This window comes from Tetrao urogallus (assembly GCF_951394365.1).
Source record: "Tetrao urogallus genome assembly, chromosome: 1".
NCBI classification, from domain to species: Eukaryota; Metazoa; Chordata; class Aves; order Galliformes; family Phasianidae; genus Tetrao; species Tetrao urogallus.
This window is the reverse complement of record NC_136813.1, coordinates 20,414,476-20,426,305: the sequence shown is the minus strand read 5'-3', so window position 1 is coordinate 20,426,305 and position 11,830 is coordinate 20,414,476. Positions and strand designations below refer to the sequence as shown.

General features: G+C 44.8%; 1 protein-coding gene across 1 annotated transcript in view; it reads left to right on the top strand.

Annotated features, from left to right (window-relative positions):
- Positions 1-232: 232 nt before the first annotated feature.
- Positions 233-11,830, top strand: part of FLT1 (fms related receptor tyrosine kinase 1) — a gene marked incomplete at both ends in the record, with an annotated part of 100,956 nt that continues 89,358 nt past the window's right edge. The window contains one exon of the mRNA XM_079548440.1: positions 233-290. Coding sequence (XP_079404566.1) covers positions 233-290 — 58 coding nt within the window. The remainder of the gene's footprint in view (positions 291-11,830) is intronic.

The window sequence follows — 11,830 nt, the reverse complement described above, 5'->3', positions numbered from 1 at the left end:
ATTGATGTCCGCGGGAGGTGAAGCTGGCAGGGCGGCTGGCCGCGGACACTCCCTTTCCGCGGGACGGGGCGGGCGGGGAGGGCTGCGGGGCCGCTGGATGCTGATGCCGCGCCGCTATCTCCGCCACGGCGGGAGGAGCCCGGCACCGAGGAGAGCCCGTCGGAGCTCGGTCGGCGCCTCCGCCTCTCTGCCGTCTCCACGGAAAGAGCCCCTCGCCGCCTCGGGCAGGACCATGCCCCGCCAGCTGCTCTCAGGGACCGTGCTGCTGGGAGCCGCCTTCCTGCTCGCAGGTAGGAGTCCGCCGGCCCCCGCCACCCCCCGCCCGGCCTCAGGCTCCCCGGAACGTTCCCCATCGGCGGCTCTCCCCGCCGCGTCGCGGCAGCCAGTGGGCACCTGCCCGCCCGACCGCCGCCCTCCGTTCCCAGGGCGGGCGCGGAGACGGGGTGCCGGGGGGAGCCGAGCCGCTCCGCGGCGTGGGTCGTCGCGATGTCCGAACCCGTGCCTCGAGGAGGAAAAGCAAGCTCTGGTCGCGGGGTAGGCTGCTTTCCAGCCCGCTTTGTTTTTCAAGAGTCACTTCTGCCCGTGAGGCAGAAAAGTGCCCCCGATGCGAGCAGGGCAGGGAGCGCGTCGCGAGTTCCTCCCGGCGGGGCAGGACGGGGCTGCCCGCATCCCGCGGAGCTGCGTGTGACGGGATGGTTCCGCGCCCGCTGCAAAAATCCGCTGCGCCTAATGGCGATGTTTTTTGGGATTGGTTGCTTCGGCTTTTCTCGCTTCGGAAAAAAAAAAAAAAAAAATGCCGTGATCGGGGGATGACAGAGAGCTGTTGGAGAGGATCCAGAGGAGAGCCACAAAGATGATCAGGGGACTGGAGCATCTCCCCTACGAAGACAGACTGAGGGATCTGGGCTTGTTCAGCCTGGAGGAAAGAAGGCTGTGGGGTGACCTCATTGCAGCCTTTCAGTACCTAAAGGGAGCCTACAAACAGGAGGGGAATCAACTCTTTGAAAGGGTAGATAACAGCAGGACAAGGGGAAATGGTTTTAAGTTGAGGGAAGACTTAGGTTGGATACTAGGGGGAAACTCTTTACAGAGAGATGGTGAGGTGCTGGAACAGGCTGCCCAGAGAGGTTGTGGATGCCCCATCCCTGGAGGAGTTCAAGGCCAGATTGGATGGGGCCTTGGGGAGCCTGGTCTAGTATTAAATGGGGAGGTTGGTGGCCCTGCATGTGGCAGGGAGGTTGAAGTTTCATGATTCTTGAGGTCCCTTCCAACCCGGGCATTCTGTCATTCTGTGATCCTGTGGGGGAGCGTGTCCCCCTAGGGGCTAAGTACTGTGGCAGTGGCCCCGGTGCTGCAGTGCTGCCCAGAGGAAAGCTGGTGGGGCCATGCCGCCGAGACATTTTCCTGCTCGGGAAGTGCTGATTCATCAGCTTTGTTATAGACATATAGGTATTCTTCTATATTTTTTTTTTTCCTCCCAGGGAAGTGTTAATTTCCCTGCTTTATTTTTTCTCTGCTGTGCCCTCCTTGGCATAAGGATGGAATAGACACAGGCGTGGGACTCTCGTTGTGGATACAGGAAACATGGGTTGAAATCCTTGCCAGGCTTCCTTCACAGCTTGAGCTTGAACTTCGGTGTCCCTCTCCCACATGGGCTCCCGCGGTGCCGAGCTGTGCTGGGGCACTGGCTTCCTCTTTCCTGTCAGAAAGGTTTCCCATTGTGCAAACTGCGACAAACCCACTGTCCTGGGAGAAGGTGGATTCAGTGACTGAGGCGCTGTAAGGGACCCTGGCTCACCTTCCTGCTCCAGGCACTGTCAGCGGCACACGCACCCTACGCCAACTCCAATGGGAAAGGCTTGGCTTGGTTAGGGGAAACCTGGTGTGCTGGCTGCTGGGCAGTGGAGACACACGCCCTGGAGGTGGCTCAAGTGCAGTAGGTACGGAATGGTGCCTCCTGGTTGTGTGGCTGAATGCCTTCACAACTGGTTTGCTGGAAATTTCTTTCCTCTCTTACAAGTATGGGAGATATAGTTCCAGTCCAGGGCTCAGACTTTGAAAACATCTTCGACTTTGCTGTGCCTTCCTTCTTTCTTATTTTTTAAAAAAGCAATAGCGTTGACAACGATCAAGCTTCTTCTAGGTCAGAACTGAAGCTCTTGTAGGCATACAGCATTTCAGAGTTGTCGGTGAAGTGGTGGAATGTTCTCTGCAAGTCATCTCTAGGTGTTCCTTCCCATTTCACCCTCCTTCACTGCCTACTTACCTGAAACTCTCACTCAAGCTGTCCAGCACTTCCCTTTTGAGTGTTCTCAATGCTTCACTCTTGTAATTCAGACTCTGCAGGTGTCAGCTGAGTTTCCATTTACTGACTGGTACTGGAGAATATTCACAGAAAGAGTCAGGTGTTACAGACACCTCCATGGTGAAGGGACAGAAAGAGATGATCTTTAACTTGTATATGGCTATTTAATAATTCCAATTTCCCCCAGACAACAAGAAAACTAAAAGTTTCCGTTTGAAAAAGTAGATAAAAGAAATAATAGAAATCATGTTTCTTTGACTCAGGAGTCTTGAGCACTTCAGCCCTCTGGTGTTTCTATGCACATTCGTATTTCAACTATCAGAGGAAAGAAGTCTCTGTTTTGTGCAATACTTACATATATTTCTTTCATCGTTTGTATGTATTGTTTGTATTCCACAAACTATATTGCATACCATTATGCTAAAGACTGTGCACGCAATGGTTGACATGAAGACTTCAGTGCCATATTTAGGTTTGATCTCCTAGTCACAGACCTCGTATGACAATAATTTTAATCAATAGCATTTGAGAATGTAAAGAGCTGAGTTTAAATCCTGAAATGATCAGGTTCTTCAGCCTGAATCGAGGATGATGTGTCTGTGTTTCCAGAAACATGGGATGGATAAATCAGCTTTATTTCCAGCTGTCAGCACCCTGGCAATACCTCACAATTAGCAGCTAGAAGATAAAGAGGATATATTACAACCTTATCTGTGGACACCACTATACAAGCCTGAGTTATTCCAGTTGGAACTAGATCATCAACGTCTCCAGCGACCGATGGACTTTTCAATTTCATGGTCAGCTGCAAAAAATGAAGAAAGTAATTCTAGGTCAAATCCGAACTGCTTTGAGGTTAATTTCTTGCAATAACTAACCTGACTTTCCTAAAAGTGCTGATCAGATTGAAGCTCGTACGTTAAGGTTCCTATGTGATTTGAGTGCTCATCTGAAACAGAAGCAGAGACGTGCAGCTACAGTGGTCTAATTTAGGATTAGGGCTGGAAATTTCAACAGAGTGCTGAAAAAAGGACTTTCCCACTTTTGAATCTTTATGGAAATTGGGTTCCCTAAAACAAGCTACATTCATGTTAGGCAGAAGAGTTAGACCTTATGGTACAACACCGGCTTTTAAGAAGTTTTATACATTGCCATGTGTTTTTTTGCATTCCTGAAGAGAATCCATTAAATTATTTACCGCTGTTTTACCAGGCAGGTGCTGTGCCCACATACTGTACAGAAATCCATATTTCACCCTCTCATTGGGTTGGTGTAATCCAGAGCAATTGCTTTGGGCTAAGCCAGCAAGTTCTTTATGTTTCATGCAAAAGGAAATGAGTACTTGGCGTGTACCCTAGGAAAGAACTTCATATCTAGAATCACCCAGAACATTTAGAACCCTAAAAGGAAATTGTTATTGGGAAGAACTGGAGATTAGTTTGGTTGTCATTTGTTGTTTTTCTTTTTTTTTCTTTTTTACATGTAAACAAAATCCAACAAGCCAAGCTATTATTGTCAGATGCTGCAAAGACTGAAACCAGTAGCCCTTCGCACTGTGTGGGTGTATAGGACCAAAGGAAGTTGTTCAGATTTTCAGGACAGTTGCTGAGTCCTTACACTTTAATGTGGTTTGGAAACTTCAAGCACAAATATTTATCAAGTCGCTAGTTTTTGTGTCCGACTGACATTGGGAAAGGAAGAGGCGCAGCAGATGAGGGAGAAGGCTTGGCATTTCAGCAATCTGTGTCCAGTGGGGCTGTGATGATGCTTTATCAGCAAAACTGCTCCCTTGGATTCCCTAAAACTAGGGGCTGGAATTCCAGCTGCAGCCCCTGAGGGAATGGAAAGCCACCTTGCTCTGAGAGTGCTCTCTGCACCTTGCCTTGCAGCACTGTGTGCTCAGCCACCACTGCCACCTCTGTGGCTGGAGGCAAACCTCTCCCATTGGGGTGACATCTTCAGCAGCTAACTGCTCCCTTCAGACATGCTTCATCTTTGTGTCCTTCTTTGCCCCCCGCAGACTGTTGCTTTTTTTTCCCCCTCTATCAATGTTTGTAGGAATGTGGGAAATCATTTCTATATGTACTTTAGCATGGATTCTACTCATGGGCAGCACCTGCCTCTTTTCTCTTTGCTGTTGTGATGCACTCCTACTACATGCAGGCCACAGTTGGGGAACGACCTTCCCAGCATTCCCAGTTCTGAGTGACCTGATTTCTCATCCTACCATGAGGGAACTGCTCATCTGAAAGCTGGTTCAGGGGTGGACAGGAAGGTGTGCAGACAGTTGTCTCTCACCAAGTTCAGTTTCATTGTTCTGTGGTTGGAGTCAGTGCCGTACAAATCCATGTTGTTAAAAGAAAGTGATGTATGCAGCAAGAAGCAGTTGGAAAAGTGAAAGCCAAGTGCTTGCTGCAGAGCCAAACGTGGTGCAGTCATGCCCATTATGACTGGCAGAATGACTTTGTGCCAGAGATAATCAAAACTGCAAGTATTGAGAAATACTAGGGTGTGGGAGAAAAAATTCAAACCTGCATGTCGGGGGTCCTATTGCCTGAAATGGAAGTCCTGAACTATTAGGACGTATGGAGGAGTTTGTACTGGGAGTGTAGATGACTGTTTCTTCTGCTTTGCATCATGGTTGGTAGTTGTTTTGTTTTACGCTGGTGGCTGGAGCTGTGCCACCTTTGATATGTCAACAGTCATGGAGAGAAAGAGGATATTGCTAATGACACCTCTGTGTTACTCAAGACTGTGATTGATTTTTGAAAAGTAGTTGACTGATTTATTCATCTTCTACCCTAGACTTTGGTTTGGTTTGTTTTATCAAAGGAGAGAAAGGCTCACATTCACAATGACCTGGTTTTACTGTCCCTGTTGTTTCTGCAAACTTCAGTTGATTTTCACAACCAAATCAATTTGTCTCTACCCCGTGTTAAGTCAGCCATAGACTATATTTACATCACAATCCAGTGTGATGGGATTGACCCCGGCTTCTATTTGCGCGATTTCAGTATTTTGCTAGGTGATAGGGATACCCTTCTATCATCCATTGATATCTGGCGGTAAACCCTCATACATACAATCCCTTTTGAGTCATATTCCCACTTTTGGAGCTGTTGCCTTGAAACAAGGTGTTCTTTGCTGTTGTAGGAGCTCAGGGAGGTGCTCAGGAAGGAACAGTTTCCAGGATTTCAGTGGTTTGGAGACACTAGGGCAATAGGTTGATACTATTTCTGCTCCACGCCCGGAAGCGGAGGTGAGTGGGCACAGTGGCCCTTGGAGAGTGGGGACCCTGAGCAGATGTCCTCCTCCTGGGAAGCTCCCTCGGGAAGCTCTGGGAACGGGACCCCCTGCTCAGTGCGTGGGGAGCGTTGAGGGAGGAGCATGAGGGCGCTTCGTGAGAGGCATTCCACAACTTCACACAGCTCGCCCCGGCGTCCTTCCTGTGGGATCTTCTCTGCCACAGAACTTTTTTCCTTTTGTTCCCATTGTCCTTCCTCCATGGAAAAACCTCTCCTCGGGGTCACTGTGGACCAGCAGTAAGAGAAGCGTGAGAGCTGCCATCCTGGGTCAGCTCCCAGTAGCTCCATGTTGTGTCTTCGATGGTGTCCGACATTTAATCTTCAGGGAAGGCTCAAGAAACCTTGCACAAAAAGCATTTACTCAGACAAATTCTTCAGAGAGGATTTTGTTAATCATTTATTTATTTATTTATTTATTTCAGTATGATCTCCAATCCACGATGATTTGCTAAGGGAATGTGAGACTGAGAGTTGAGATAACCAAAATTAGCCTGCTGAAATTGAGGTGTTGTCTGTTTATGGTGAATGGATATACTACAGTGGGATTATATTGCGTTGTGTTGTGCAGTATAGAAGACTTTCTTCTTTTGCTGTGCTAGTAGGGTTTGGTGTGAATACCTGCCTTTGTTTCAGGCAGTGCTACAGTTTACATTCATCCTAACCATTAATTATTATAATTTTCTGACATTAATCAAGTCACAGATGTGCTTGCCAGATTTCTGCATATGCACCTACCATAGACTTTGTATTTTATATGCAATTTAATTGCCAAAAAAGCCCAACATGATCTGATTTGTTCTGCTAATGCTGTCCTCACCTTGTCTGATCTGTTGTCCACAAGCCTATCAAAACCAGCTGAAGCACTGACCTGTTTCATACCAGCCCTTGGTGAGAGGGCTGACTTTGTGATGAAGTATGGAGGGAGCCCCAGTGCAGAGCCCAGAGGAACTGTCAGCCAGAGGGAGCAGTCCGACCATAACATCACCTTTAGGAGGAGGCTCACTCTGGATCTTCTTGCATTACTTTTCATTAATTTGTAATCAAAATTAAACTTCAGAGTAGAGGTGGTCCTAGAGAAAAAAAATCTTCTGTATGGACCCTTTTTTTCTACTCACCTCTCCGGTTTAAACTGTTGCATTGCACTAGTTATTTTTTCATTTCCACCGCTTCTAGCTGTTTTATAGATTACATCAGGATGGTTAGAAACCTGGTTTACAACTTTGTCTTCTTTTTTTCCTTGGAGATTTATGGGCTGGTTTGTCTGTAATGAGAGAACATCAGAAATAATACCTGGCAGCTTTAAGTTTTATTTAACTTAGTTCTGAATTTATTCCTGTGTGCAAAGCTTAATGAACAATATGGTCTCAGAGGATTTGGTAGGGCCATTTTGCTGGCTGAGCTGGCAGATTATAGACAACTAGGCCATTTGCCTTCTGAAACATCGATCTCAATCACTAGTCCAGTCCAATCTTACTATATCACTTAATTTCTCTTGTCAGAAAATCTGTAGCAAATCTTAAGTATCAAGTTGGTAAAGAAATGTAATTTGGTAAGAAAAATAAAAAATAATTTACTCCCTTAAATACCTGATTATAGGAATTTAGAATGAATTGTGTTTTTTTAATGTACTTTCTTTGCCTTTATGTTGTATCAGTACTTTTCTACCATGTTATTTAATGAGAAGACTGACATGTGTTTACAATGGAGGTGTTTGTAATGGTTTTTAATAGTTTGTAATTGAGGCATTAGGCTATACATTTGGATTCCCATTTTCAATTCTGTATACTCAATGGGAAAAAGTTTGTCACCATGGCTGATTTTGCTTCTTGTTTGTTGATGGTTTTCTCATCATGTAGCCAATGAAACAAGCACCGTTGTCATGCTAGATTGTGACAATGGTTCTCGTTTCAGATATTAAGTTTCCAGATGCAATAAATTTTGGATAGATGGAAGAGGAAACTAAGGTTTTGTTTTTTTCACTCAGGTTCCCTGAATGCTGAATTCCAAAATTAATTTTTAACTGGCCTTGTTAGGTCCAGGCCTAACAGTCATGTTAGGGTGAACAGGAAACAAAGTTTGATGAAATGGTGGTCTGAGTGCCATTTGAGCAGACATTGCCTGGACACAATGCATTGAACTGCTTTGCCTTGGCCATCCTTCTGGCTTTCCAGATGCTTGGGTATGACAGGTGGTATTTTTAAATGGTTGTACCTAACCAAGTGTGATTTTAGCTTGTTACATTTCCAAATATATCTTTCTTAATATCTAAATGAACTACTAAAAGAGAATGGCATTATCATGAGCATCTTAAATCACTGAGCTGGTGCTAAACACTGGCAAAATATGTGGTGGATATTGGGGAAGTATGTTTGTTTACATTTATGGCTATTGGCCATATTGGTCCAGCAGTGCATCCTGCTCAGATGTGTTAATGAAGTGCTATCAGAATTGCACTTGCTCTATTTTTGGGCACTTGGTGTCATGCCCTGCTTCTGCAACATCTAATCTCGTATCAACATGTTTACACATCTATGTACAGAAAGTACATACACACGGTATATAAACTCTTATCTCCTGCTCCGAGATCCATAACTGAGGGGAGATGGACACACTGGTTTCATTTTGTGTCAGTGGAGACCTATCTCAGGCAGTAATGAGTTCATTTGCCCTGCTGACATCTTTAATTCCAGGATGTGGAGTCAGGGTCAAGGCATTTTAGCCTGCACAGGACTCTCCAGTCTACAGTCCATTAACCTATCCATTTTATTGGCTGACTGTTGCATCCTAATGGCATCTTAAATTCTTAAATTACATTTGAGATTCATCCGCTTCAAGCATTAGATCTAGAAATCATGGGGCATGTGCTGGGCAGAGCATCAGACCTGATAATTGGAATGTCTCTTCTGAGCCTGAAAGGGATAAATCAATGAACAGATGATTTTCGTGAATCAGTGTGTGTTTTGTAAGTGAATAGCTTCTGACAATTTTCTTGATCTTGAAAGCAAACAAGAGCACATCAGTCACAGCAGAGGCACAGATCCACAGAGTGAGACATCTTGAAGCTCTTATCCTGCCCACAGTGTGCTCCTGCTTGCCAGTGTGCACAGTGCCTCTCCTTGCACCAAGCAAACAGGAAAGAGGGACAAAGCCACCTCATGACCCATGGGCCTATGTCTGTTAACCCTCACCACTCCCTGCAGCCCTTGATGAACCTGCAAAGTTCTGCTTGGAGCAAAATAAGGGTTATGATTTGGTGCTTTGGATAAGGAGGTTGATCAGCTGGAAGACCATCAAGGTCAGCTGACACTGTAAGCCTCCCTGCATGCTCCATGGCAAATAAATTCTCCTAGTTCCTCTTCTGCCAAGTTTAGGTGTTCGGATTGGATTTGCTTCATAAACATGGTGTGCAATCAGGTGTGTGAAGGACTATGAGGCTTCCTTTGGAGCACAGGCCTAGGTGGCACCTGACAGACCTGAGGTACTGCTGGAGCCTTGGTGGCTCATGGCTTGTAGGCATTTTCTGGAGGCTGTGCCTGAGGATGGACAATGGAGAGGATGCTCTTCTTTTCACCTCTGGGTTCAGGAACAAGGCTGTGCTGCCTGTGTCCAAACTCCAGAGATCCCAGAAGCGCACATGGCATGGGGCTGTTGCTGCCATGGGGAGGCACAAGCAGCTGCTACCAGCAGTCACAAAAGTGAAAGGCTTCCTTAACAACTATTTACGATGGTGGATAGTGACAGGACAAGGGGGAGTGGTTTTAAACTGAGATGGGGGAGGTTTAGTTTAGGTAGCAGGAGGAAGTTTTTCACACAGAGGGTGGTGACGCACTGGAACAGGTTGCCCAAGGAGGCTGTGGATGCCCCATCCCTGGAGGCATTCAAGGCCAGGCTGGATGTGGCTCTGGGCAGCCTGGTCTGGTGGGTGGCGACCCTGCACATAGCAGGAAGGTTGAAACTGGATGATCATTGTGGTCCTTTTCAACCTAGGCCATTCTATGATCCATTACATGGGGTGATACCTTCTCTTCTTGTCTGGTGGAAAAATAAGCCAGACTTTCATGTTTGGAGCACAAAAACAGTCCTTTTTTTTTTTCCAGTCACCAAGTAAGTTTTTGATACAGTTCAGCCTAGAAACTTTTTTTTTTTTTTTTTGTCTTATAAATGCAAATATTGAAGCTGGTGGGAATTTTAGTGTTGATTAAACTATGGGGAACTGTTGGTCAATCATTCTCGTTATGATAGGATGTTAACCACAGCTTAAAATAGCTCTTTGGAGTTTACAAGTTCCTTTTTCTCCTTCTGTTTTATGTTTTAAATAGAGTGATTTGGCATAACGATAGAAACAAAGTTCTTATGGATAGGTAAGACTGTGTGACCAAAAAAAACAAAAGGCTGTATTTGCCCTCCTCTGAAGTACCTTTAGAAGAGATGGTGATACAGCAGCTTAGAAGGAGAACTTTGAAATAAGGAAAGCTCCCACTATCCCAGATTTTACAAATTGAAGTAAAGCCACGCACCCTGTATGAGATTCACTTGTGGCTTTGTTCTGGCTAAGGTGCAGGTCATTAACTTATTTCACTGGAAACACACTGAAGATCAGCCCTCTGAGTGCTCCCAAGCATTCTGGCCAGATTCTACAATTTCCTACTAGTTGCACATGTGTGGGTGTCCCCATTCCCTTCAATGGGATGACTCACAAGGAAGTGGTCATAAGCAAAAGTGAAGTCCCAGGCTGCGTTTGATCTGAATGACCTGCAACTTAAGGAGCACGGAGAGGTGAAGACCCGATTAAGATACCATGTGCATTCCATTTCCAGTTCACAACTGTCTCATGCAAAATACATTTTTGCAGAATGTGTTTGAATCATGAGGAGATGGTATTCGGTGGTAAAAATCACAAAGAATTGGTTATGTTTAACCAGCTTTAACACACGTGCAAATCCAACGATGACTGAAGCAATTACTTCTTGATGGATAACTTTATTGCTCACAGATGGCACTTTAAACCTAGGAGGTCAGATTCTTCATATACACTGAAGCTGCAAAGATAAACGGAACATTCTCTTTAACCTCTCATTGTGCAGGTGAAAACAGATTAGTCAACGTGTTCAGGATAATTGTGGTGGCTGGAAGATCACTTAGCTTCAAATTATGAAAAGGATGTTGAAGACCACCAAGCCTGTTCACCTCAGGCCAGCTTCTAATAACTTCTAATGTAGTTTATTTCTTTGAACTAAGGCACAGTTATCCTTTGAATTTACTTTCTTTAGTCTAAGGTAACAGAAATTCAAAGTTCATAAAAAGAAAATTTAAAAGTACAGCTGGAAAAATTAGAGCAGAGGCAATAATCTGGTACGTGATCCTGATTTTGAGTTCAGTGAATCTGTTCTTTTAGGAGAAACTGAAATTTATCCAGAATCAGTGGAAGGTTGATCATGTATGTGTGGCTACTTGGATGTCTGTAGAACTGAACTCGCACATCATGGAAAATATGTGCAGGTTCAGCTATTTTATCTTTTTGTCTGTGTTTTTGGTTAACGAATAATTCAAAGTTCCATTAATTCAGAAAGAGCATTGCTTTTTTGCAAGGCAGAAAATAGTTGAACAAAGCTCATTCTTTTGTTTCTTTGCAAATTATAGATTACACCCTCTGCTTTCACTAAGAAAAAACTCCTTCCATAATTAACTTTAGACAGACTAATTTCTGCAGTCTAAATTGATGTTTGCTTGTTAATTAAGCAATATCATATTGACTGACTCTCACATATATATGTACTAAGCCTTCCAAACCAAATAAAATATGCAGGACCCTTTTCTCCTCCTTATGAGGAGAGATTCCTCAGTTATCAGGATTAATTAGTTCTCTTGTTGTCAGTTGGAAAGAAGTTGCACCCCCCAATGTAGGTCAGTGTGAGGGTAGGTTGCTGATGGTCGCCTAGTGACAGGCATAATGATAAGTGAATGTGTCCTGTTGAGCCATGACCCTTCAGAAAAGATGGTGTCAAGTAAAATGCCCAGAGAAGGTACCAAGAAGGCATAATCCAGTTCTAAATATCGACAGTGGGAATTTCCTTGCTATTCTCCTTTCCTTTTCTTTCCTAATAAACATGTCAAACTCCATTGCATTTGTACTCTGCATCAGTTTTGGAGCATTTAAAAATGTAACAAAGCTAATGACCCATAAGTAGGTAGGATGTCCAATTAAGTTATTTTTCTTCAG